This window comes from Myxocyprinus asiaticus, chromosome 37 (genome assembly GCF_019703515.2).
Source record: "Myxocyprinus asiaticus isolate MX2 ecotype Aquarium Trade chromosome 37, UBuf_Myxa_2, whole genome shotgun sequence".
NCBI lineage: Eukaryota > Metazoa > Chordata > Actinopteri > Cypriniformes > Catostomidae > Myxocyprinus > Myxocyprinus asiaticus.
In genome coordinates this window covers 9,077,195-9,105,110 of record NC_059380.1, presented here as the reverse complement: position 1 = coordinate 9,105,110, position 27,916 = coordinate 9,077,195, and the positions used below count along the sequence as shown (strand labels likewise).

General features: G+C 35.8%; 1 protein-coding gene across 17 annotated transcripts in view; it reads left to right on the top strand.

Moving 5' to 3' along the window:
• LOC127427947 (neurofascin-like) overlaps positions 1-14,982 on the top strand; it is a 114,508-nt gene extending 99,526 nt beyond the window's left edge. For 7 of the 17 annotated variants that reach the window (XM_051675899.1, XM_051675905.1, XM_051675904.1 and 4 more), the window contains 4 exons: positions 75-224; positions 3,085-3,213; positions 3,736-3,805; positions 10,222-14,982. In XM_051675899.1, coding sequence (XP_051531859.1) covers positions 75-224; positions 3,085-3,213; positions 3,736-3,805; positions 10,222-10,450 — 578 coding nt within the window. In that variant the 3' untranslated portion in view covers positions 10,451-14,982. Of the gene's footprint in view, positions 1-74; positions 225-3,084; positions 3,214-3,735; positions 3,806-3,961; positions 4,795-6,894; positions 6,907-8,255; positions 8,274-10,221 lie in introns of those variants that run through there. The other 10 variants (XM_051675914.1, XM_051675912.1, XM_051675910.1 and 7 more) reach the window with 5 other exon arrangements.
• Positions 14,983-27,916: the final 12,934 nt, after the last annotated feature.

Sequence of the window (27,916 nt, the reverse complement as noted above, 5' to 3'; positions counted from 1 at the left end):
TTTTGTTCAGCGTAGTTGTTCAGTGGACCTCTCTTTCTCTTTGATTGCCACCTTTATTGTGTCTCCTCTTGAAGGTAATGGGTCGATGAGAAGCATACAAGTAAACCATCAGCCTCCCATTAAGCTGGCAGGGCTGGTGGCTGGGGCCAAGTATCGCTTGCGGGTGTATTCCCATGAGCACCACTCCATCAGCAGCGACTATGTCATGTTCGAGACAGGCAGAGGTGAGGGGGTGGGCAAGACACAAGGAAGGACTAAGAGAAGGTTCAACATGTGGTCTCCATCTAGTGGATAATACTCCAACAAAGTGAATTCAGTTGTATTTTGCAATACTCTCTAACTCTCTAACTGTATCTAACCATATGTCAAAATAGTGACTTTTTGCCTACACCACCAAAGCGTTGTATTTTAAATGTCACTCTGGTGCCATATTCAGCTCATTTCGGAGGATTTCAATACTTTGCCCAAGGCTACATTTTAAAATGAAATTAATCGAAAATTCAGTAATCATTTACTCATTGCTTTATCATTCTATTTTTACTTTGACTACCATGGGACATAAAGGGATATATACGTACATAATGAGAAAAGCACTATAAGTCTTTATTTAATGATCAGCATGCCCATGCCACTTTACAGTCAGATCCCGACCCGCACTCATTTAAACATTAAAAAATGGCGACCTCAGGAAACATTATGATAGCTTTGAAATCAGTGATGTCAAATGCCATTGGTTCCCGCGTGTCTTGTGATCTACTGCAACATTCTAATGTTTGGATGTGTGTATATATATATACAATAATTTATTCCAATATATATATATATATATATATTGGAATAAATTATTGTGACTGTACTTGTATCTGCTTGTTTTATCTTTATATTGTAGAGATTTGGTTATGTTTCGGCGCAGGGGTGGGGTTAAGTGTTCAAAAATATCTATGTAATAGTGTAATGTAATGCAATTTATTGTTATTACATTTACTTGCCTGTTACATGTTTAAATTGTTGATAAGTGGTTAGGTTAAGGGATAGGGTTGGGTCAGGGGATCTAAATTAAGTTTTAAACGTGAGTTCGGGAGGAGTTTATTAATTTAGGCCTGCCAATAATATCCCATGGATAAACAGTATAAGCGGCTGCTTCCTTCACACTGGTGACGATTTTTCTTGCATCCTTCTATCTCCCCTTCTCCACCTTAATATTTTATAAAGCCTATACCAATTATTTCAAAATTGCCTTCCTGTTTCTTGCTATAGTTAGATAGTCCAGGCGAGGGGGGGGGGGGGGGTTCAGTGTTTGAGCCCCTCCATTACGACAGCACACCAAATACTTTTACCTTAATGTTCTCCAGGACTATATCCGAATCCTTCAAACTGAGTTGAGAACGAAATGACGTTTTCATGATGCAGGCAAAAAGTCGCTACGGTGACATCTTCATCATGAGACTGCCATGATATTTTGTCATGTTTCTGTTTTTTTTATGGGTTACTTCTGCTGGTAGAACTTGTTGAAAAGTGTCTGCCAAATGAATAAATGCTTGATAAACATATTTTGAGGATCTGTTTCTCTTTGAGGATCATTTTTGAAGCTCCATCGGTTTTGTGTAGTGTTGTCACCTATATCTATGCCCTTTTGAAAAGACCAGCATTGTTGGTCACCAGCATATGTTGTGTTTTAGATGCTGGTCCCCATCATGGGATGCTAGTATTCCTCCTAACTAGCTTAAACAACAAGACTGCTTTGGTCAGCTAGCTTCCCCAGAAATACCATGCTGGTTGACCAGCCTGGAAATTCATGCCTGGTATAAGCTGGTTGTTTCAGCAGGGTGAGCAAACAGTTATGTCTTCACCTGATGCCTGCTTCTGTGCCACAATTGTGGTGAGCAGGATGAAATCTCACAGCATCCTCAATGCGATATTGATCCTCAATGTGATAAGGGTCCTTGGTCCTTGTAAATGGCATTTTACTGTAGGTAAGATGCTTCCTCTTTGTTTTTCTGATATGGAATGCTTTCACTAGTCTTTAATGTAGAGACCAAGTCTAGTATCAAGTCTCTTTTAGTAACTATTTTCTATATGCTGCAGGTTAGTTTTTTAAGCCCTGTTACAGGACAATAAATTTATATATTTAAAAAATATATATATATATTATTTCTAGAGATTTCCCAGGAAAAGTGAGCAAATAACCACACATTTTGATAGGAAAAAGCAACCAAGTGTGCCTGAGAGTCTCCTTTTTGATCCAAACATTATCGCAATAACAGAGAAAATATTTCTTCTTGTAGACAAAAAGACTTTTGTTCACAAGTGTCTAATTTAAAGTCGAATCTCAAGTCATTTTTGTTTTACAAATCTCAGACTCAGGTTTACATTGAGCTCATAATTATCTATTAACTTTATGATACTGTATAAGACTATCAATGATTTTTCCCAAGTTCACCATTTTCCACAAAAGTACATCCACTAATACTATAAGGTGAATTCAAGTGGAGACTTTTTTAGACACTCCATATATCCATTAAATGGAGGGCGGGGGGGGGGGGGGAATGCACACAATAAGAACACATTCAAGAATGACAAGATAACACTACAAGTGACTAGAAATGGTTTGCAAGATACAGCTGCTAAAAAGGAGTTGGAGTATATTGGATGGTGGGGTTAAACTGAGCTGCTGGCCTTACTTGGTTTCCTTTTTCATCAGATAACTGTTAACAGAGAGAGTGCCCTGTGCTCTCATGTTATTATCAGAGGATAAGGATGGGTAATTCAAATCCAGATCCACGGTTCTCTCCACTAATGTGTTTTTGATAAAGGATGGTTGTCAAATTACTTCTACCATGCTGGCTGTTGAAAGTCAGTGAGATTTATTAAGGTCTCCATTTGGTGTTAGTGTGTTCAGATGTTGTTCTCCTGATTCATTAAATCATTCAGGAAGAGAAAATGCTTTTTATATGTAAAATAATCTGTGGGATTAGTTTCTGCTGTTGCTACGAAACGTTTATTTTTTACCTCTCTTTTTTCCTTTTCTGTGTGTGTTTGTGTGTGTGTGTGTGTGTTTGTGTATGTGCATTTGGTTGTGAACAGCCTACAAAGAGCAGGAGGACATTGCTACTCAGGGCTGGTTCATTGGGCTGATGTGTGCTGTCGCTCTGCTGGTTCTTATCCTGCTCATCGTCTGCTTTATCAAGAGGAGTCGTGGAGGAAAATACCCAGGTAAACTCCAGCAAAGGCAGTTAAAGCTTAAGTGTGAAATTTTTGCACCAAAAGTGTCACCAAACAAATATAAGGACTGTTTTCAAAGAAGTTTCCTCGAATGTTGTTCCTGACTTCCACTGGCTGAAAACAGATAGTCCCACCCAACATTCATACCATTTGTTTAAGTCAATGTGTTATGTTGGTTGGGATGCTCAAACAAACATAGCAATGTTTTGATAGTGCCATAGAGACATAGTGTTACACTTTTCGGGGGAATGAACATATGGCATACTTATAGTTGTCTCTGCATATTAAGCTAGAATAGGAGAAAATATATTAACAACAATATTGTTACACACGTCACCTTTAAGTTGGCTTTCTTCAGTTTGAACAAGTGATCTCTTAGCTGCTAAAAACAAGTAAACTGTTTTATATAAATCAAATCGATTGGAAATCACGATTGGATTCACCGATGCAGCAGATGATTAACTTGTAGTCTGATGCTAATAATGTTGTTTCTTTATGGCTGTTTTTCTTCAGTGAGAGAAAAGAAAGACCTCCCATTAGATCCTGTTGACCATAAAGACCAAGACGGATCGTTTGACTATCAGTAAGTTTGCACTATTGATCAATTTCACCATTATAGCATTCAACAGGAAAAAGCTATTCAGGTTAATCGAGAGGGAAAGAGCTTTTAAGTGTTTAAATGCACTAAATGCTATGATAATGAACCTGTTGATAAATCACTCTGTTTTGCCTGTTTCAGGTCCAGAAAATAGCTCTGAGCCTGCAGAGCAGAATGGGTCTACTTAACATAAATAACAACTAACCTCAACCTGATCTTATGAAAATTACGTGACTGTGGCGACAGTTTTGCAAAATGATATTATGTGGTTCATTATATGTATATTGCGGCAGTTCCGAGTGAAGGATATAGCTGTAGGCCATAATTCAAAAAGGGGCAGAAGCTCCAAACCGCCAACAAAGATATACAGAGCCCCTAACCTAACTTTTTCCCTAACCATGTGTCAAAGTGTCACCAGCTTCTGGAGTAACCCCGCCCCTTATGGAGTTTCCCCATCCTCTTTTGGAGATTCCGCCCCCATTTGGAGATCTCCGGGCTGCCGCTATACCTACTTGAGTTCTGAGGAGAAATTTCCACTGTATGGCACTAAAAGCTAGTTAATGTTAAAAGTTTTTATTGGCTAATGCTCAAACAAGTTTTAAATCAACAAAACCTACTGTACCTTCCTACCTTCAACCTAAACCTAAATGAAAGTGTAATAAAAGCAAATGTGAAATGAAAAACAATTGCTGAAGCAACCACATTATTTTGTGGTGCATCTATGACACTTGTGGCTCACGTGTCAACTTCTGGACTCGTACCTTTGTATCCTGGTCCTTCACATTGCAAGTGCAATGCTCTATCAGTTGAGCTACGCAACTTCATCATGCCTAAATAAGCTTGTAAATGTAGTTGGTTATGTATTGCAAACGTTAAAATGTATCACCTTTTAAATCATGTACTATAGTAAAAGTGTTTCGATGTTGTAGCATAGTGTGAGGAACAGGGTGAAAAGTAAGTGTTTATGAACTCATTATCAGCCATTTTACTCGTGATTTGTATGAAAATGAAAAAAGTGTAACACTTTACAAAAAGGTTCCATTTGTTAACATTAGTTAATGCATTAGGTATCATGAACTAACAATTAGCAATATATTTGTTACACAATTTATTAATCTTTGTTAATGTTAGGTAATAAAAAACAGTTGTTCATTGTTAGTTCATGTTAGTTCATAGTGCATTAACTAATGTTAACTAATACAACTTTTGATTTAAAAAATGTATTAGAATATGTTAAAATGAACATTAACTAAGATTAATAAATGCTTAATAAGTATTGTTAATTGTTAGTTCATGTTAACCAATGTTGTTAACTAATGTTAACAAATGGAACCTTATTGTAAAGTGTTACCAAAAAAGTCATTGTAATTGTAGCGCCTAGTGTTCATTTCACCAGGAAACTGCCGTAATACTGTAAATACAACGAGCCACATAAAACCATTTTGCAAAAATGTAGGTATAGTGATGTGATTCTATGAGACCATGTTGAATAACCTTGTAAATCAAAACAAATGCTAAATAACAAGCTACATTAAAAAACCTCAACGCTTTTCAGGAAACCATTTTAAATAAGGATGCTATTTTACTCAAGCACAAATGTCAGTGCTATGGCCATTAGTTGGCCAGAAAGCAGTACGTCAGATTCTCAGGAAACCGTGGTTGCCATGGTGTTAAAAATATCCAGTGTGCACCTTATGATTCAAGCAGTGCAACCATGGCTACTGTGTCCTCTTTGTACAGTTCTACCTCTGCTCTCTATACCAGACAGATCTCCACTTCAAGCCCTAAAGTGTGTTAAAGATGTAACCTACTGTATATTTGATCAGACGTGACAGGGAGAAATCAGTGTGCAACTCTGCAGTTTTTCAGCCTGTCAATTGGCAAATATGACAGATCTTTAGTTTGTTTTGAGGGTCTTTTCAAGTTTTGTTGTATAAGACCACATTTTTCATGATGGTGTGGATATTAAGTCCTAGTCACAAAGAGTATTGAAAACTCTCATTGGGGGCTTTTGGCAACACATTACATTAACAAACCACAAATTAAATAAGTTAGGTGTAGTATGCTAAAGTAAATAATTGTCACATTACCAGTGCAGTGTTGAGGAAGTACTACACTTCTAACTTAAGATTTTTCAGTATGGAGACAACAGCTGTTTGAATAATACTTTTGCTTGTTCAGGTACAATTTACTTTTTCCAAGTAGTTTCAGTGTAGTGTGACAAAATCAGATATGCCTAAAGTTTCTGACTTAATTCTGAATTAATTAATAATAATAATACAAATCCCTCAATTAAATAGCTTAAATGTAGCTCACTTTTTGGTAGTAACTTGTTGCCAAAAACCTAGCCAGTGACATTTTCAAAAGCTTGACTGTAGTTTAAGTTCACACAAAAACAAAAGTTTTGTCATCATTTACTTACACTCATATTGTTCTAAACCTGTATGACTTTCTTTCTTTTGTGGAACACGAAAGGAGATATAAGGCACCATTTACTATCATTATATGTAAAAAGATGCAATGAAAGTGAACAGGGACAGAGGCTAACATTCTGCTAACATTCACAAAGTCACAACATTAAGTTTGGAACAACATTGGGGTTAGTAAATGATGACAGAATCTTATTTTTTGGTGAACTATCCCTTTAACTACTTTAAGTAGCTTGTATCATAACAAGCTTTAAGCCAACATTCGAAATGTCTGTAACTTTGGTCATGTAACATGGTATTGTGACTGGCTTCTGTTTAATCCTCTTAACCACTGAATAAAAAACATGCTCTACTAGCATTTGAAAAAACCTTACTCGTCATGTCAAGCCAGTCTGCAAGCAGTTTTGTGCTAAACAGCTGTGTGATATTAAGTGGTCTGCTTCAGTCCTTATACAAACCATTTTCAGCAAAGACCACATATCTTCAATGCTAATGCTAGCCATGCTAAATTATGCTAAGCCCTCTCCACTTAACACAGTGGCTCTAGCAACTTCTCCATAAAACATGTGAATGACGTGGTCAACTCCATCTTCATGAACCCTTTTCTTTCCCTTCCTCTTTCAAATTGGCGGCTGGGTTATTAAGGAACGAGAACAGGTATTTGGTTTCAGCATATCATCTGAGCCTGAGCATGTCATTAGTTATACTATGGATGACAGATCAGGGACTAAAGCTGCTGCCTAATTAGTGATCAAGCTCTTCAAAGGTGTTAAACTTCTTGGTCCCTCATTTTTTGGAGTAAATATTACACTGGGTCTTAACCAGGGGCAACACAACAAGTTTGAGGCAACAAGTAATTTGTCCTCACTAAAAGTGGAAATGCTCACACAATCATAGCCAATCACAACATATTTGATCAAATCAAAAAATCAAAATGACAGTTTTTTGCTTTTACACTATGTGTGTTTGCTATATGCTAAGGTATGACTAGAAGACCAAAATTAACTTTTTATCATATATACAAATTTAAACATACATACCAACTCTAATCGTGTATAAATATGATTGAGCAGATTTCTTCCACTCCAGTGGACATTTTAAAACATTAACATGGAAGAGAGCTTTTATCGCTTGTCGCTTTATCGTATCGCACCTGGTTAGGCCACAGCATACTGCTGTAAATATTAAGTGTACCACTTAAAACAACACACATCCTCTCTATTAGGGTCCATAAAAAGGCAATCATCTCTAAGAGTAGAGAGGAATAGATATTGATGCTTTTACCTGAAATATGTAACATGTCAATTACTGGACCTTTTTATTCCCTCTAAAAATGATTTTGTGCACTTCCAATAAAAACATAATCATGATTTATTTTTCATTATAAAAGGCCAATTCTGTGATGTCAGGGTTAAATGAATTCTTGGTCATAGGGACCAAGGTTCTTCTTCACGTGTTTAACACCATTGAAATGCTGTTTAATGGAAATCGCAGTGCAGTCAAAGAAAGGGCAACCATCCTCAAATGCACAGATATTTTCTTGCATGAAACACAGAAATGATTCTGTTTTGTTGAGAAGAAACTCGGTTGAACTACAAGCATGCAAGGACTCGGCTAGCAAAATGTAGGATTTTTTATCAGTTCATTGAGTTTACAATAACCTTTGGCTTTCTTATTCTAAATGCGTTTCCTACACCCCGAGAGAAAATAATTCTACTGCAGATTAGAGCCCTTGTGTTTTTGTCAGTAATCTGTATTCAGTCTGAGTTTCAATTGGATGTCTCATCTAGAACATAAACAAACAAAAGCTAATAACAGATTAATTACTCATGGCTGTTTACAAATTATGATCCTCAGTACATCATTTTATATCTCCTCTTGTTTTTTTTTTAAAATGCCTTGGATCACACAAATGTTTTGTTTTATTCATCATTTTCTTTCTCACCTTTTCTCCCTTCACCATTTGTTATTCTCTGGTGTTTTCCATTCCTGTTGGTCCACTGAAGGTCCCTTGAAAGGGAAAGGTATGAAAGAGAGGCTCTATTTTCACCTGGCTTTGCACCTCTTAATCATGAACTAAAGCAGTTTGCTTTATGTGCGTTACGTTTTTGATCTTAATCGATTAATACCTTTTCTTCCCCTTTGGCATGGGTACCTGATTTAAATAAATAAAAATACATCTATGCTTAACATTTATGCAACTATGCTTAACTCCTAGAATCAGAGACACATAGATTTTGTTTATTTCTCCTGTCATTCTAACATTATTCATAATGTGATTTGATTTTGCCACAATATTTCAATTTAGTCTTGTAGTGAATTTCGTAACTTAATTTATTGCTCCTTAACACATTCATTCAAACATTTTCTAAACAATAAAAAAATCAAAAGCCATACCAAGCCTTATTATTATGTCATCACATAATCTTTATATAGTGCCAAAAAAATGATGTAAAAGGTGAACTACAGGTTTGGAGGAATTTCAGTTGTTCTTCTTTCAGGTGAAAAGAAGGTAATGCTATGAGTGTGAGGACTAATCGATTAAGTCAAAAACTATTTCTCATTGTTCCCTGTTTGGTACCCAGAAGAGGCCAAGATTTACAGAATGCTCCTTGTTAAAAAAAAAAAACTGACATGATTGACATGGCGCATGCAGAGAACCATGACATCTGGTAATGTCATCCTATTTATGATTAATCTAAACATTTTTATGACACAGAAGTGCTTCTTGTTTATAGAGAGGATATATGCAGTTGGTAAAAGCTTTTTTATTATCCATAGAAATGGTAATATTATGGAGACTGGTTGTAAACCATGTGTTTTGAGTTCATTTATAACATTTCCATTTAACAGCCTACCTGCAGTAGGCCAGTTTACAACAAGGTCTATAGATATTACATGAAACAAAGATGGACCTCCACTCTGTTAAAGAATTTTAAGATCTGAAAAGTGCTGCTGTATTTTTCTGTTATTTCCTGGAGTTCCACCAGTTGATGCATAACTGTTTCTCATGCATGACATAACTACCCCCCAGCTGATGTCCATACAGTGCCAGAAGCATGTGATTGGGCATGCACAGGATAAGAGCTGAAAGATGCACAATTTATGGACATCACATGATTTATGTAATACAGAAAGTGTTAAAGAGCATAGAGTTTATCGTCATCTTTAGTCATAAATTATTTCAACTTGAGATTTCTCTTTTCTCCTTGGTGTTTCTCAGAAGTGTCTCTTAAGATGTTCTTCACTGCATGGTCTAGTTTGAATAGTTTATCTTTATGCTATGGAAGAAAAGGCAAAACTGTCAAGTACAACTTCAAAAATCTTCTCATTAATGTCGATCTCACATGCCTGATAAAATAGGAATTTGTCATTTTTATATTCTTTGCCATGTTTCTCCTTTATCAGACACCCAAAAGCCCTTGAGGGGGAATAATTTCAAATTCCAGACTTCCTATCGCTGCACAGCCCCCATTATCCAAGCCCATTAATTGTTCACGAGTGCAAATACACCACAAAGATGGAAATGTTCAACAACTGACTAGTCGATTAATGGGGTTGACGAGTTTCGGATTTTTTTTTTTTTTTGTTTGTTTGTTTGTTTGTTTTGAAACATTAAGAGCTGGTGTTTTCATTTTTAATTTAATTTAGCTGTTAGACAGTTTGGACCTGCAGAGGGACGTCTTGGCCAATGTGTCTGGTTGATTTTTAGCATCTTACATCATGAGCATTGTATTTTCAAAGGTCTCGAGACCCCTGCATTCTATTCCATTGCGCTCCATTCAGCTGTTTTCGAACATGTCCTATGTTAAAGCCTCCTAAAAAATGCATTGATTAAGGTCTGATGGACCCTAAACCAGCCTATTTTAAGCAGAAAATTCTTAAGACTGATTAGTCAACTAGGCATTCAGGCAATCCACCAACAAGACAATTTTTAAATAGATAACTAATTATTTTTTCTCTCCCCAAAAGTAGTGACGAGGACAACAAGCCGTTGCAGGGCAGCCAAACCTCCTTGGATGGGAATGTAAAAGAGAGTGATGACAGTCTGGTAGACTATGGTGAAGGAGGGGATGGTCAGTTCAATGAGGACGGCTCCTTCATTGGCCAGTACACAGTAAAGAAAGACAAAGAGGAGACGGAGGGGAACGAGAGCTCAGAGGCCACATCGCCTGTCAATGCCATCTACTCTCTAGCATAGCACCCTGACCTGGAGAGGGCACCACCAGCAGGCCGGAGGTTGCCACTACACGCATTAAATTAAATATATATTCAGAGAGAAATATGAAAAAGTATTCCCACTGATAGCACTGGAGTGCATGATCCTTCTGAACAAGGGATGGGAGGGAAGAAAACGAATGCAGGTGATCCAGCTAGTGTTTGCAAATTGTTGAAGAGCCTGTGTTTAAGGAATTCAGACTATCACCTGGGTCCTCATGCCCCACACAGACTTTAGTGTGCCTGTAGGGCCATGGGGTGGAAACGTGGGACTTTTAAGCTTTTTGTGTGGCTTATGCTCTTATTTTTTTATTTTGAAAATCTTTAATCTGCCCTTCCCTCCAACTCACTATAGCTAGCATCAAAGAAAAGGAGATACAAGCACCGGTCCTGTGACATATCAATTGTGGGTTGACTCAGCTGCAGAATGTCGGCAAATACGTTTATCATATTGATATTTCCGCAGTGAATGATCCAGCAGATACTGTAGATGCGTCCAAAACATGAATTCTGTATAGAGTGCTGGCACAGTTTGTCTGTGCTACATAAAACTATGCACTAGGTGTTATGACATCTTGCTTTTGGGTTGAAATTGGATGTTGTAATCTTATGTTTTTGTTTATTTTGACTTTGCAAAAAACAACACCCATGGTCCATGAAAAGATATACAGTATACTATAACTGGACTGATATCATGCTTTTATTTTCACTGGCTGTATACTGACTATAAAATGCCACTACTGCCACCAATGTTTATAGGCTGAGGTTAGATGGCATCACTTGTAAATGATGAAAAAAAAAGACATTATTTTGAAGCATGGTAGTATATTAGCGCAAAGGACAATGGAGAGGTTGTACTAAGAAGAGTCTCTTGATAAAAACCCAATGATATTTTCATTTTTTATAAACCTTGCTTTATATAGTCCTCAAAATAGAATAACGAAAATGGATCATATTTGTTTCTCATTAATTTTTTCCACTCTTTTTTTTTAATCAGCTTGGTTAAGATCTTGGTGTCAGAGTAACTTTATTCAGGGAGTCTAAAAAAGTTTGGGGTGCATCAATACATTGGTGGATTGTCATTTAAGGGTTTAGAGGCACTATAAACCTCAACATAGAGAATCAGCCATAAACCGAGCTGAGCATTTGGGAATAATTTGCTGTTAGTATACAAGTCTCGTGAAAAAAATGGTGATAGCCCCTTAGACTTTTACTACTCAGTCTTTCCAGAAGTAAATCATGTAGCCACAAAATGCAGTGCAGAGAAATGTACATATTTGATATTACATGTTAGTAACTAGGGGTTTAAGAACAAATATTTAAATTCAAGTCACTAATCAAACATAAGCATATTCGTGACATTGACAATATTAACTCAGATCACTCAATTAACATCATAAGATGCTCTTTGGAACATTCTCAAATCATGCTGCAATAACATGGATCCTCAGGTTTTCAAGTTAATTCATGTAAATGTTTTGTTATGCTGATGATAGAATTTATAATAAAACATTTTGTATTCAATTAGAAATGGATACAAAATAGAAGCACTTTCACTAATGGTCTCAGACTTTTGGACCCCACTATATATTTATCTTGATTTTGTTAAAAAAATAAAATAAAATAATAGGGACTAATATATTAATAATTTATTGATGACTGCACATCCAAATGTAACAGCTAATTTGATCTGAGGTACTCAGCTGTTGTGAAAGCTTCTCTGTGTAATGTAGGATGAAAACTTCAGAGTTCAAGCTACACTGGCGGCCAGAAGGAAATTGGTAATTTAATTCACAAAGTGGGATTCAACTGATCACAAAGTATAGTCAGGTCATTACTGATGTAAAAATACAGCACCATCACTATTTGAAAAAAGTCATTTTTGATCAAATCTGGACAGGCCTCATTCCCAGCAGCCATCATCACTCCAACACCTTATCCTTGAGTAATCATGATAAATTGCTAATTTGGTACTAGAAAATCACTTGCCATTATATCAAACACTGCTGAAAGCTGTTTGGTTCGTTAAATGAAGCTTAACATTGTCTTTGTGTTTGTTTTTGAGTTGCCACAGTATGCAACAGACTGGCATGTCTTAAGGTCAATATTAGGTCAAAAATGGTAAAAAAAAAAAAAAACTTTCTCCAGAAACTCGTCAGTCAATCATTGTTTTGAGGAATGGAGGCTATACAATGCTTGAAATTGCCAAAAAAAAAACTGAAGATTTCATACAAAGGTGTACACTACAGTCTTCAAAGACAAAGGACAACTGGCTCTAACAAGGACAGAAAGAGATGTGGAAGGCCAGATGTACAACTAAACAAGAGGATAAGTATATCAGAGTCTCTAGTTTGAGAAATAGACACCTCACATGTCCTCAGCTGACAGCTTCATTGAATTCTACCCGCTCAACACTAGTTTCATGTACAACAGTGAAGAGAAGACTCAAGGGGTGCAGGCCTTATGGGAAGAATTGCAAAGAAAAAGACTACTTTTGAAACAGAAAATCAAAAAGAAAGTTTAGAGTGGTCAAAGAAACACAGACATTGGACAACAGATAATTGGAAAAGAGTGTTATGGATCTTAACCCCATTGAGCTTTTGTGGGATCAGTTAGACTGTAAGGTGCGTGAAAAGTGCCCGACAAGACAGACACATCTATGGCAAGTGCTACAAGAAGCATGGGGTGAAATGTCACCTGAGTATCTGGACAAACTGACAGCTGGAATACCAAGGATCTGCAAAAGCTGTCATTGCTACACGTGGAGGATTTTATTTTAGGAGAACTCTTTGAAGTAGTTTAAGAAGTTCTGAATTTTTTTTTCAAATTGTAATAGTTATTTTTCACGTTATTAATGTCCTGACTATACATTGTGATCAGTTGAATGCCACTTTGGAGAATAAAAGTACCAATTTCTTTCCATAAGAGCAAAATCTGTACATTATTCCAAACTTCTGGCCTCAGTGTATATTAGGACCATACTTGTGGCAATGTAAAAATAATTAAACATAATGTCACTATGAAAGGGTGGTATGTCTTAATTGTTAATTGTGCCGCTCTTTTTGGTATTAATATTGTTGTATCATGGCTATTGTGTTAATATATTAGAATTTATTTAATGTAACTTTTACATAAGAAAAGTGGAAATGTTGTTTATTATTCTTTTCAAAAAGCGCCTCAATTTTGTAATCATGTAAAGATCCTTTTTTGGTTTTTGCTGGTTTACTGTATTACAGTAAAGTATCTGAATGCATAATAATTCATAATAAAAATGCTTTTGGTGCATCCCAAAATGGAAGACTCCATGCACAGGTTTGGATTCAGGTTCAGCCAAATGGGTGGGCTTAGCTGTGGTCTTTGGTATTTCAAAGAGACTTGTTTTTGTGTCTTGTCATTTTATTGGATTTTAGGTGAAATGATGAACCTCCTTAAAAGATTTGTCACTAATGTCCTTATTTCAAAGCACCATTTATGATTATGTAAATAGCAATGCTGTAGAATTGTACCATTGTAGCATTCTGCACAAACCTACCGAGGAGCAACCTTTTTTGTAAACAACATTTGAATTGTATTATGCAAAAGAAATGTTTGTCATTTCCTATTCATGTATTACTGCACGTCTAGGCCCAGCTGACTGCTTTTTGAAAGGGCTGAATATCAGGTCATAACGTCCTGACAGGGTTGTGATGTCCTATTCAATGCCTTCACATTAAAGAAATTGTGTTTCATCGGACCACACAGTGGACTGTTCCATTAATTCTGCTTTCTCCTATACCTCAGAGCAATGCTCTCCTCGTTTGCCTTTTGCTGTTCTGGTTTCTGCACAGTAGGCCTAGTCTTCCAGCTTTTTTCGAGTGACTTGTGTGCACAGACAACTCTTTAGATCACATATTCTGGTGTTCTCAGACTGTATCTCTGTGAGTGATGCAGCACAACATTAAGGCTATTCAGAGATGGAATTTCAAAGTTGGCTTGAACCCATTTTGCCCCACCTTGCCTTGAACTTCAGCAGCCATTTTTAATGTCTGCACAAATTGTTGTCCCTGCATCCCTGTTGTGGTGGACTGACAAAGTTCATAAAATGTATACTACTATATATTTGTAGGGTAAATTGCTAATTCTATCTTTCTCCCAATGTCAGATCATTTGTGTACTTATTAACTGGTAACATATACTATAAAACAAGAATGAAGATAATTGTCACAATGGACCCCATCAAATTTTATTTATTTATTTTATTTTCTTTCTTAATACAGCAAAAATGCCTGTGGAGGTTTGCTGGTTATTAGTTTGTCCAGGATAAGTTAATGTATTGTATTTTTCAGCCATTGATGCATCAGATTGGCTTTTATAAATGGCTTATCGTGCAGGTTAACAGTGGTTTTCTGTAAATCTGGTCATAGAAAAATGGCCAATCATTGTGTTCACCATGTATGCGTGTATGACAAGATGCTGCAACTTAATCTGCTTGAGACTCCTTTCTTTATAGTAAAGTTGTGTCATTTTTCAACCTTCTGATCTGTCTTTGCCTCTCATTACTGTATTTACTCTTGTTTTGTCATTTTGATAAACATATTGAAGACATGCAGCTTTGGTTTGCAAACTTTTTAACTCTTCATTTTCACATTTTCACAGTGTGACCACAGTTCAATCTGTGACCACATTGAAAATCTTGGAATCAAAATTCTTATTTATACCTGGAAATAAATTCAAAAGTTTTATGATTTTGAATTTTTTTTTTAACAATTAAAACAAACTTGTACCAGCAAAAGGAGAGCATAACTAATTCTAAGAAATTCTGAAATTCATGTTAGTGTTTCAGTTGAAGTTGTCACCTAATTGGTGTACTGTTAATAGAATTTGCAATGAGGAAATTTGAATGAAATTAGTAAAAAGCAACAGAAACATTTTCACTTGTGTTGTCAGTATTTTGGGCTTCACTGTATATGCCACAAGTTCTTAGAAAGGAAGTTTACACAGGATGAAGTTTAAGTTGTTCGGGTTTAGGTAACTCTTTACAATAAATTTCAATTTGTTAACATTAGTTTACAACATTAGTTACCATGAACTAACAATGAACAATACAGCATTTATTAATATTTTTAATTAAATGTTAATATTCATTTAAACATTTACTAATACATTTTTAAAACCAAAAAGTTGTATTAGTTAACATTAGTTGATGAACTAACTAACATGAACTAACAATGAACAATTGTATTTTATTAACTAACATCAACAAAGATTAATAAATGCTGAAAAAATATATTGTTCAATGTTTGTTCATGATACCTAATGCATTAACTAATATTAACGATAACAGTAATAATATATATCACACACAAAAAAAATCATGACAGGTGATACTCCCCTCAGATCCACTGTTCTGACCCCCATCTGAAGAGTCTCAGCACTGGGGCAGGCAGGGAGGACTTTGCCCCGATATTATGAAGTGTTACTGTTGATTTTATACTAAGCGAAAGTGTGAGCTTTTAGCTTAAAAAAGTACTGTTTTATTCTTAAATTGTTTGAAATACTCATCTGTAGATAATTTAGTAATGGTTACGTGTCAATTGAAAGTGGAGCATATTTATATTCAAGGTAGATTAAAAAAACTAAATTAAAAGATATAGATCTCCATTTAGATTTCCAATAATCATTCCATCTCACCAGTAAAGTGACTGCCCCAATTTGCACAGGCCAGGTCAAAATCTGCACAACAATTCACTGAGCAACAGCTCTTCGCATTGATTTCACCCTCATCCTGAAGTCCACAATGACATACACAGCTTAGTGTAGCTGATAAGACTTCCCACTTTTACTCAAATGGCAGGAGGACAAAAACCAAGTAGTCAATTTAATAACAGGCCTATGACGATATATCTGTTGTGGACATGGGAAAGAGTGCACCACAGACATATTTTATTTAGGAGAGATTAATACATTTTGCCTTGACCCCCTGAGACCGGTTAATATTAATGTCCTCTGCCTTCCGCTGTCTGAAAGAAAAGCCAGGCCTTTTAAACACCTGTCACATATATCTCCCATGGACACCATTAGCTAAAATATCCATGACCGGAGCTTAAAGCTACAGTCCCCTTAGTTCAACATAGGATCCAGTAATTACTTTTTCAAACAAATTTTAGTTGCTTGGTTAAAAGAACAGGGTTTTGTTAAAGTTTATGCAATGTTAAGCTGACAACTGTGAAGGCACAATATGTCATTCATGTAGGAGCTTCCATCTAGGGACAATGGAGCCCATTTTGCTAGATTCAGTAAGTACTGTAGAAAAGATGCTCATGTAACCTTTATCAGTCCTTGAACCTTGACAAATATATCAAAAGATTGAATGCCTCTCTATGGCTGTGTCCAAAACCTAAGGCTCAGCAGCATTTGCGGCATAATACTGATTACCACAAAATGTAATTTCAACTTGTCCCTCTTTTTTTTTTTTCTTTTTTTTTTTTTATAAAGAAAGCAATTTTCTGGGTTACCGTGAGGCACATAAAATAGAAGTGAATGAGGACAATCTGTAAACGTTAAAATATTCAAGGTTTCAAAAGTATAGCCAAAAGAAGTGTTTTGCGTGTTAACATGATTTAAGTACAGTGGTGGAGCCCAGGGTTGGCCGGTGTGGGCCCACCCAGAATATTACAGATTATTCTTTGACTTCAAATATATAATTATAAAATAGTAAAAAAATGCATAAATACTGATTTCTGAAAGTGTGAAAGAACTGTTTGAATGTGCCACCTTTTTGTTCTTTTGTATACAAAAAATGTGGGCGAAAATTTGGCCCATCCAATTTTACTGAGGCTCACCCAAAAGTCATTTCCTGGCTACGCCCTTGTTTCAGTGTGATAAAATTGCTTACAAACCTTTTCTGTGTAAAGTTATATCCAATTTTACCACTTCGTTGCCATGATGACGTAATGGCGTAAACCCTAAAACGACAATTTAAACAACTTAACAGTTCAAATAATACACAAGTTTTAACAGAAGAATTAATGTAAGTTTTATAAAATTACAAGCTTCACATTTCTGCCTTCAAACCCTCAGAAAAATGGCCCCATTCACTTCCATTGTAAGTGCTTCACTGTAACCTACTTTTTTGCTTTTTTTTTAAGAGAAAGGGGCAAGTCAAAATAATTTTTAGTGGTTATCAACATTATGCCACAAATGCTGTATTGAATGCTGTACTTGTGTTGAACCCATAATATTCTGTAAAAAATGTGGCGCTCATGCACAAATCACAGAAGAAAAAAAAAAGAAGAAAAAAAAAAAAACAGAGACGCAGCACAATGGTCAAATACATCCATCTAGATTTTCGAGTATGTTTACATAGAAGAACAATTTAAAAACAGCACAGACCGATGCAAAAACACATTCTGTGTGAACAGCCCCTAAGGAAACTGGTTTCAGACAGGCTTTCCAGGCACCATAACATCATCTCTAATTATGGGAAATCATGGGCAGTGTATTCAAATATAGACCAGATTTAGGCAGGATGTTGCTGATACATTGAGTTTGAATCATGGCCGGTTGCCCACCCTAAAGATCAAAATGCGAACGAAGGTATACTACCTCCGTTCATCTTTCGAATGCAGCATATCTCTCCACTTGGGACAATTAGGATAAACACAGGCAGATGTTCTTGTGACACAGACTCACCCCAGGTGTAACAATACAACCTGTCCTGATCTTCCAACCTCATTTAATCTTCCAAAGTGCTCCCACATTTATTCCTGCACTTCAAGTCACTCCTTAATTTTCTTTACCCTCCATCAAGGGTCCAGACATCACGGATCATAGTCAAAACCCTGACTGATGTTCCTGTGCATCCATTTTTACTCATTTAATTTAGCCAATGCCAGTGGTCTTGCTGTGACAGTGTGCAAGGCTCTAAAGAGTTTAACAAGGGCATTGAATTGAACAACTAAACAATAGAACTGAACTGAATTTAATTGACTGAACTTAAACCACTCAATGAACCAGACAGGCTGAATATTCTTATCTATTGTTTACTTAAAGAATCAAGTACGCTGAGAATTTCAGTACGTCAAAGGAACTTGACATGTTATCAGGATTTCCATATGAAAGACACTTTGAACTCATCCATGTTCATGATGCTTTAGTGCACCCATTTGTGTTTATTGATTATTCTCTGTTAGGGAACCATATTTCACATGACATCATGTGTTTGTCCACTCTATAAACTATAACATTAGCTTTCTGCTTTTAAAGACTAATAAAATCACCAATAACTCTGTCCAGGACAGTAAACCACTTTAGAGACAGTCTGAGAAAGACAGTTCATTAAACTACACCTAAAGGCTGAAAATCATGTTCGCTTGACAAAGATGCTTGTGGGTTGAGAGGTGTTTGGAGCTGGGTAGATCTGATGCAGGCCACCAGTGTCCAGCCATGTCTCACTGCCATCTACAGCTTCAAAAGTGTAGACAACAAGACTGTTTGGTCTTGTGTCTTGAGTCTGGCATTTTTTGCCCAGCTATGACCAAGAACCAGTTTGGGTACTGAGACCTCCTGCAATGCAATCCATCTTATATTATGATTTGTCAATTGTGTTATGAGCATATTGCTCTGAGGGTTTAATAACTGTTGGGTTTTGACATGGTCAGATGTGACGCATACAAGGAAAAACAGAGTTACAGAGTGAATAATGCAGAATAGTTGTGCTTAGATTTAACACATAAGGATTTGTACTAACTAGGTGTGTCAGTTCAACTGGTAGAGCATGGCGCTAACAATGCTGAGGTCGCTAGAAGCACATGGTAAGCTTTTGTCCCACTTTCCCATCCTGCTTCCTGTCTCCACTCTTAATATTTCCTTTAATACTACTTATAAAAATACTTGTAAATTAATTTAAAAGTTGGTTTTCTTGCAGTGATTTGGAGATGGTAAAGGTCGTGGAGTTAAAAGAAAGGTTTGATCTGGGTAAAATTAGCCATGGTTTTACTATTAATATAGTGGTAACCTTGTTTTTTGGTGGATGCTGTAGTTTTAATGCAATTAACCATGGTGTTATTACAGTAATATGGTATTAATACAGTAAACGTTTAATTTTCTGGTTACTATGATTTTACTACAAAATACCACGGTGATACTATGTTACTATAGTAAAACCATGGTTAATTTTTGCACCTGGGTGCAAAAGCATCTAATACTATTTGCACTTTGTGCAAAGAAGATGCTTTATGTTGCTATTTACACTTAGTGCAATTAATAGAAAAAAATACTTGAATACACATTTTATGTAATGAACATGTTTTTAATTTCTAAACTCAAAGTCATTTTGAGAGTTTTTTGGGGGCTTAAAGTTAATGTCTAAGTGGTGTAACGGTCCTGAGACAGTAAAATAAAGTCTCATTAAAAGCTGAAATTCTTGCAAAAATAAATATTGGCATAATTAGTTTGAAACAATCTTTATTATTTCTTAAAAAATAAACAGTGAAACAATTTTATTAAAAAATATTATTAATATTTTAAAAACTTTTGTGTTCACTAAACCAAAGTCAGAAGATACCCAATAGGTAACCATTCTGTGGTCATGTCACAAAAAAAAAAAAAAAAAAAAAAAAAAAAAGAATATATATATATATATATATATATATATATATATATATATATATATATATATATATATATATATATATAGGTATATTGTCATTTTTATGAAAAGGCATATTTTGTTCAGGTCAAATGGAGTATAAGAAAAATTATTGATATTGGTGACTCAAAAAAATTATTTTAGATGTTTTTTACCTTGAATTTGTTTTTTGTTTTTTGTTTTGTTTTTTGTTTTTTTGGAATTAATGATTACGTTGTGAACACTCATGTGTAAGTGCATGGAAAGTATTTTATTACCTTCTACTTCATGGATATGCCACATTTTTAAAGTAACTAAATAAAAAAAAATCTAGAAAATCACGTTAATGTTTTTCAAAACTGGACACATAAAAAAATATGTTTTTAAGAACTTGACATGTGTTTTAAATGAACTTTAAAATATTTTTAAATATAAAAATTTCAGACAACATTATTTGCCTATTACAGTATAGCATTGTTGCTTGTAAGCATCTGCCAAATAAAAAAAAAACTATATAAAGTATAATATATTTACAATTAATATACTTATATACAAACATGTTTATATACTGCATATATATATATTGAGTGCATATATATATATATATATTTATATATACTCTATTACACACAATATATATATATATGTATTTATATATATATATATATATATATATATATATATATATATATATATATATATATATAAATATATATATATATACATACATACAGTATAAATATACTTAACTACTGTATATTTTGCACAGTTAAATATTTATTATTCTATATCAGCATTTTAAATAAAATTGCATGTTTTTAAATTTGTTTAGAGTGAACTGAGGTAAATTGGGCCAATTTTTTTACTTTGAGATAACTGTCAAAATGGCCCAATTTACCTTAATTTACCCTATAAGCTTTTTGATTGACTTCATTATAATGATCCTTTTGTCAATAAATGTTACGTTGTGAAAAATCCTGACAACATATCAATGTCTCTTCAGTCCTAATCTGCAGTAGAGATTATAGTTGCTCTCTAAGCACTTGCAATTACAGAATCATGCATAGGAACGAAATTACAGTAGACTATAACAGATTCGCTGATTATACATGCTGTTCGCGCCAAACAATCATAAGTAATCAGTCAGTTTTGTTTTATTATTCTTAAAATGTTAAAAGTTTTGTTTAAGGGTCAGGCGGGTTAGGTGTGGGTTAGGGTTTGGCTTTTGTAATAATTATAATTGGATTAATATAAAAAACGACAGAAGTCTATAATGGTATGGCCCCATTTAGATAGCGAACATGTGTTTGTGTGTGTGTTCTTTACAATAAAAGGGAGTAAAACAATGTCTTGATCTCCAATCTTTTCCTTCAGTCCCTCAAATACACAGCCTATATTGATCGTCACTGATAGGCATACAGTTGTCTGTCAGAAGACATCTGCTCCAGACTCTACGGCCTGTCACATGTGCAATCTCTCTGAGTGCACTCAGTCATTCTCCATTCCACAAAATTAAACCCCAGCTTTTGTGTTTGTGCTTGTATGACATACATCAAACACAGTGTCGCTTTAGATACTGTATATCCACTACATATATGTGGCTCACCAGCAAACCGTCAAATCACATTTGTCTGCCCTCATGTACAAAAATTACAGGGAAAATCTAGGTGAGTGCCATACATTCCAGTGATGCTATGTTATGATAAATGTATCTTTCTACCTTTCAACAATTAATCAGGTGCATGTGACATTTGTCACCCATTGATCATTAATCAGGGAGCAAAAACAAAAAGCAGCCATGTAATCTTATTACTGTTCATTTGTCAAACCAACCAGGCCTAAACGTCAGGCGGCATTCGATGCTTAAAAGCCACAGCCTCCATCACTCAGCAAGCTCTCAATAATTAATGTCACTTAAGGCATCTGACCAGAGTGAAGTATTCCAATATACTCTCATTGTTAAAATGATAAGAAATTTGAGGCACCATTCAGGGTTCCACAGATTGCCACAGTGGCAGAACCTTGTGGAGAAGCCTTGAGACCCTGGCATATTTCATGCTAAATTGAAGAACGAAAGGGTGTGACATCATTTCGAACTAAATCTGGCCAAAACGATGGTGTTTTTTTAGTTTGTTTCAGTGGTTCATAACAGCTCGCCAGCACAAACTTTTAGGAAAACTTCGTCCAGGCTGCTAAACACATTTTTACTGCCATTGGTCCATGTCATCGATAAGTGTAAATCTGGAGCTCAGTCAATATGAACACACCGGTGTGCAGAGTTATGAGCGAGCTTATGCAAACTTACCTATCTGAACGATTGTTTTCGTAGAGACATTTTCCAAGAATATATCATGTGATTTTTTCAGTTAAATTAGTCAACAAAAGGAATAAAATCTACTCAAATACTCTTAATTGCCCATTCATTCTCTTTTTTTGATATGCTGCTTAACTCATGTGCCGTCTACAGCAGAAAGACATTCACACACCTGCCCAAAGTGAGATATGCCTCTCTTATCATCGTTCTTTTGTCTGTAATCTGACAATTAACACCAATTTATACACCCCTCTTTGCAGTATCAGTGTCATCATAAAATACAATAACAGGGGTACCGGCGCATATTATAGCATGTTAGCGCATTAGCGCCATGAATGCAGAATATAAACATTACAAATTACACATTATCTACTGTATATACTACTTTAAACCATCATCAAGTGGTTAAAACAGCTTCTTTTACTGATCTTGTGTGAATTCTCCACAGAACAAGGCAAGTCAATGATAACACATTTTATGTTACATTAGTTATATTTACATTTATGCATTTGGCAGACGCTTTTATCCAAAGCGACTTACAGTGCCCTTATTACAGGGACAATCCCCCTGGAGCAACCTGGAGTTAAGTGCCTTGCTCAAGGACACAGTGGTGGTGGCTGTGGGGATTAAACCAACAACTTTCTGCTTACCAGTTCAGTGGTTTAGTCTACTACACCACCACCACAGTTAAGGTTTTACATGTAGTCTTTTGCATCCTCGTATTTAAATGCTACTCTAAACACCACACACAGTGGCTTGTGTCTGAATGTTCAAAACCTCTCCTTGAATATGCCAGGGCCTTTGAAGGTGCCTCAAAATTAATTGTTTATTTAGGAGATTCAGAGTATTTTTACTACTTGAACTGTTGAGAGTCTTTATAGTTCCTACAGGAATCTATGGGTTTCATCTTGTAAGTTCCTCAAAGAACTACCCTTTTTGACAAATGTTTTGTCAGTTAACCTAAAAATGTGCTTCATGTGATAACATCTAAATTATCTAGTATTATTATTTACTTTAATCTGACCAAATCAACTTTACAAATTAGATTATGCCAATTAAAGTAAATATTATGGGTTTGATCAAGTAGAAATAGATGCTTTAAGTAAAACTTGCAGGTTACCACTTTGTTCTGTGTAGAAGACAGGTTCAAACCAACATCTTGTATGGAATAAAGATGTGGAATGATCCAAAGCTCGTAGTTCTGCTCCTTCATACCAGTCTTCCATCCTTCCATCCATCCAACCATCTATTCTCCCAAATCTACATTTCCTCTATAGGGGGAAGGGGTAGGATGGGGGGTTTCTGGTCCCTGAGGCCCCATGAAAGCGGATAAGAATGAACTACCCCAGCTGGCACAATGGGTGAATGCCACTGGAAGTCAATTAGCTCACATTTCAGAGACATACTCCCCTACGCCTTTTTTCACTTTCTCCATCCTTGACAGTGTGGTGCCACGGGTGCCATCACCACTGAGCGTGAAGAAGTGAAGAGTTACTAATCACCTCACTGAGAAGGGAGGGAGGGGCACTGAAATAAATACATATGCTATTAATAATTAATTAAGGGTCCTCAAAGTCAGAGATATTAATCTTTCAAATATGCATTTCATTACTTCTATTGTCATCTGGTGTTTTCTAAGTCAGATAATTGGGTGCTCAGATGTGAGCCGAAGTTAGTTACCTATTTGAAGTTTAAACTTCTTGTGAAATTGTTTTATTTGTTTTCAGTATAAATTATTTTAATAGACTGTATCAAAGTGTAGGTGATACAAATTTGATGATACATTTTTTTTTATTTATTTTTTTTAGGACAAAACTGTACCTGCTCATACAGTTCAGCTTAACCATGGAAGACCTAAAATGTGTGCTAAAAAAATTGTGCCTGATCAGGCTGTATCCACCTGTAGGAAGACATTCAGACACCGTTGTGATTTTCACATCAAAATAATAACAATAAGAACAACAACAACAACAACAACAACAATAATAATAATAATCAGTATTTTTTATTAATTTCTCATTAAAAGAAGATGTGTTACTTGTCTTAAGAAGAAAAATGGTACAATATATTAAGCAGAAATTAGTGATGATAATACTTAGTGCAAGAAATTTGTTTTTGCCTTTTTTAAAACATTTTTCCTTTGAATTAAGTTTTCTTTTTTTTATACATTTACTTTTCAAGTAAATTTATATATTTTTAAGAATTTTAGATATTTTTCACTGGAAAATGAAAAGATTTCTGGTCAGGAAAATTAATTTTTTGCAGTATTGGAAGCCATTATTCAATCAGTTTACTTAAGAGGTAACTTGATACAAATAAACACTGTCTGTAAAGCCGCTAAATTGCTGGTTGACCAAAAAGTCTTAAAAGGTCTGGTAGGGACACCATCACAGCAACATCCAAAACATCACATATGTTGGTGACCAACAATGTTGGTCTTTTAAACTGGGCATACTCAAAGTTACAAAGTTAAGATTAAATATAAAAGAGTAAGAGCTCTTTCTGACATCTGGCTGTCAAGATTTGTGATAACAAGTAGTAGAAATCAAGTGCATTCTGCAGTTCTGACATTTTCACTAATCATCATGCAAAGGTATTCTTAGATCTCTGCATCTGAGCTCCTTGACTCCAGAGATGCCACCATCTCTCCTCCGGATGCTTGGTTCACAGTGCTTGCAAATCCCTTTCATCTGGGGAGCTTCTCACATGGCACCATGCTGAAAGGAAACTCATCTCTTTCCACAATTAAAAGTCTTCTCTTTAGTGGTTGAGATCAGCAAAAGGGGTATCTGGCCCGGTGAAGGTCGATGTCCATTTGAAAAGTGGTCGATGTGCTGAGGTTTGGGCCAAGCCCGACGTCAGCTGGACACAAAGCAACTGTCTTATGACAAAGCGGTGTCACTTCCAAGCTTCTGAGGACCTCAAAAAATGTCAGCCTCCCCAGGAAGATCAGCCATCAGACAGGAGATAGCCATCTCTCTTCCTCCTCCTTTGTTGGATCAATGGTTCTACTCTCTCATGTTCTCTCTATCTAGATAATGGGGTTTAATGGGTCGTGCCCCTTGGGATTTATCCACTGTGATAAGAGCTGAGGGGTGGAGACTGTTTAGGACCTGTGTGGCTTATCTGTTGTGGGTCTCTCCTTCTGTGGCCATGTGTGGTCCATCCCTCTTTTCATGACAGAATTTTAGTTCATTTTCAATACACACATCAAGATAGCAGAATTAATCAGACTCAAATTACATATGCAACCATCTGCACATGCTGCTTCCAATGGCAGAGATGAATTCTGTTTGCATGACTAATTCTGTAATTTGTCTTGAGCTCAGTATGAACACAGATCTCTCTACATAAGATTTAGATTTTTACTGTCTGTCCTGGTGCTAGCTTTAAAATGCAGAAAGTCAAGTGTGTCTATGGCTAGTAAAGTATAATTTGCTTCAAAGTAGAGTTGGTTTAACCTCAAGGTGCTCCAGAAATGTGTGAATATATTCATAAATGTATAATTGTTAAAATGAATTATGGCAGTACTGCAATATAGCACAGCCTTCTTATTTTTTGCTATAAAACAGTTACTAGAATGCAAATGTTCATTAAAACTGCATTTTATTACCCACATTCATTTAGTGCCATCCTTCCGCTAGAAGATAGCTGAAGGATGGCACTTAATTGCAAAAATTATGGATGCTGCTTAGTTGTAGTTTAAACAGGTGTTTAGTGTCATAGCTTTTACTTGTTTGTGCACTATAGCATGAAGGAACACTGTATTAATCAATAGCTTTTTGTAGCCAAGACTTTAATGTGGCTATACAGAAACTGACTTTCAAAACTAAACTTAACCTGAAAAATGTTCACTAGAGTAAAAAGTGTGACAACTAGCCCCATTCTCTCCAATATATTATGTTTATTTACATTTTCTATAGATGATATAGCAGTATTTTGTCAAATGAGGATCAAACAATGTAAAACAGCACTAAACCCAGGCAAATATCCAGAAGCTTGGAGTAATTGATCATCAGTTTTGTCATTTTAAAGAAAGTCATATTTGCCTAAGAACATCTGTATGGTGAGTGATTGATGACACTTTTTTCATTGGTTGGGAATACATCAAATGTCTTGGGAGATTTCAGGTTTCTCAGCTTCTCTCCATTGAAACCCTAATAGTATGGCAATGCTGGTCCACTATTATTGCTTTTACTTGTTTATGGATTGTAGCATGGAGGAACACTGTTTTGACCAATCAGCACCCTGAACCATATTTTTATTTAATAAGAAAATTCACACCCATATCATGACAAAAATGGATTAGTAATTGGCATGGCAGTGGTAAGAATTACTCTTTGATCACACGACAGGATCATATTTATAACAATGGTTATAAAAACATCAATTTCAAAAGAGCTTTTATTGAAATTTGTTCAGGGAATATTCACCTCAAATACCTTAAACTCAAAATCCTGTAGTTCATTCTATAACCAATGCACTTCCAAACTACAAGAACAGCAAGCTCACATCAGCCTGATAGAAAAGACTTATCATCTTACGTAGCATCTTATTTTTGCTGCATGTCCCAGTTGCCTTATCGCAGGTGTGTTCTGACTCTGCATGTCATGTGCTACAGACTGGCAGTGCCCTGGTGAGCCACCACAATATGCCCTGCAGGCAGATGGCATTAGGACTGCCGAAGTGCACATCCACAATTCCCAGCCCAGGGATTTGTTGCTCCATAACAGGCTGCCTGGTCTGACACTTTCTAAAGATGAAGATGCTGAAACTGGTTTGAGCATTTTTTTTCTCCCTGTTGTTCCCAGGAGCTGGGATAAACAGCTCTTCATCTGGCAAGCTTGCCCTCCTCTCCACCCCTCTGACTTGTGCTGTGAGATGTTACATTCAAGAAATAGAGCATGGTGTAGGCCCTACAGATCAAGAGTGAAAGATACAACAGATACAAACTGGCTGATCACTTGTGAATTCATGTCAGAGTTTTATGTCTTACTGGCTACGTTCACACAGTCATGTTTGATTGACAACCGTATGTACTTACAGGAGTGAGTCTTGATATGTCCCGTTCATACAACAGCGTACAGTAGCAGTTCAAATGCTGTCTGTATGAACAAACAACCAACACAACCATATTCTAAAGCTGTAACCATAGTGACAGTGACTAAAAAATGGCGACGTCCATAACACACTTTCTATGTAAATTAGGCTTATTACAGATTGTGCCATATTCAAAATACTCAATGGTTTTCAACAGAAAGCAGATGGTAAACAGAATTTAATATGTACTATGTTTGTTTACAATATTTGGAGCAATATAAAGGTGAGTAAATGATGACAAATTTTTCATTGTTAATTTAATTGAGATTTGAGGATTCTTAGCTTCTTGCCAATGAATCTCTAACAGCATGCTGATCCACCAGCTAGACCAGCATTAAACAAGAATAAATGAGCCTATACCAACATGGGAATTGCATTCTGGCTAAGCTGGGGTTTTTTTCAGGATTTTGTTTAGCAAGGGTATGAAC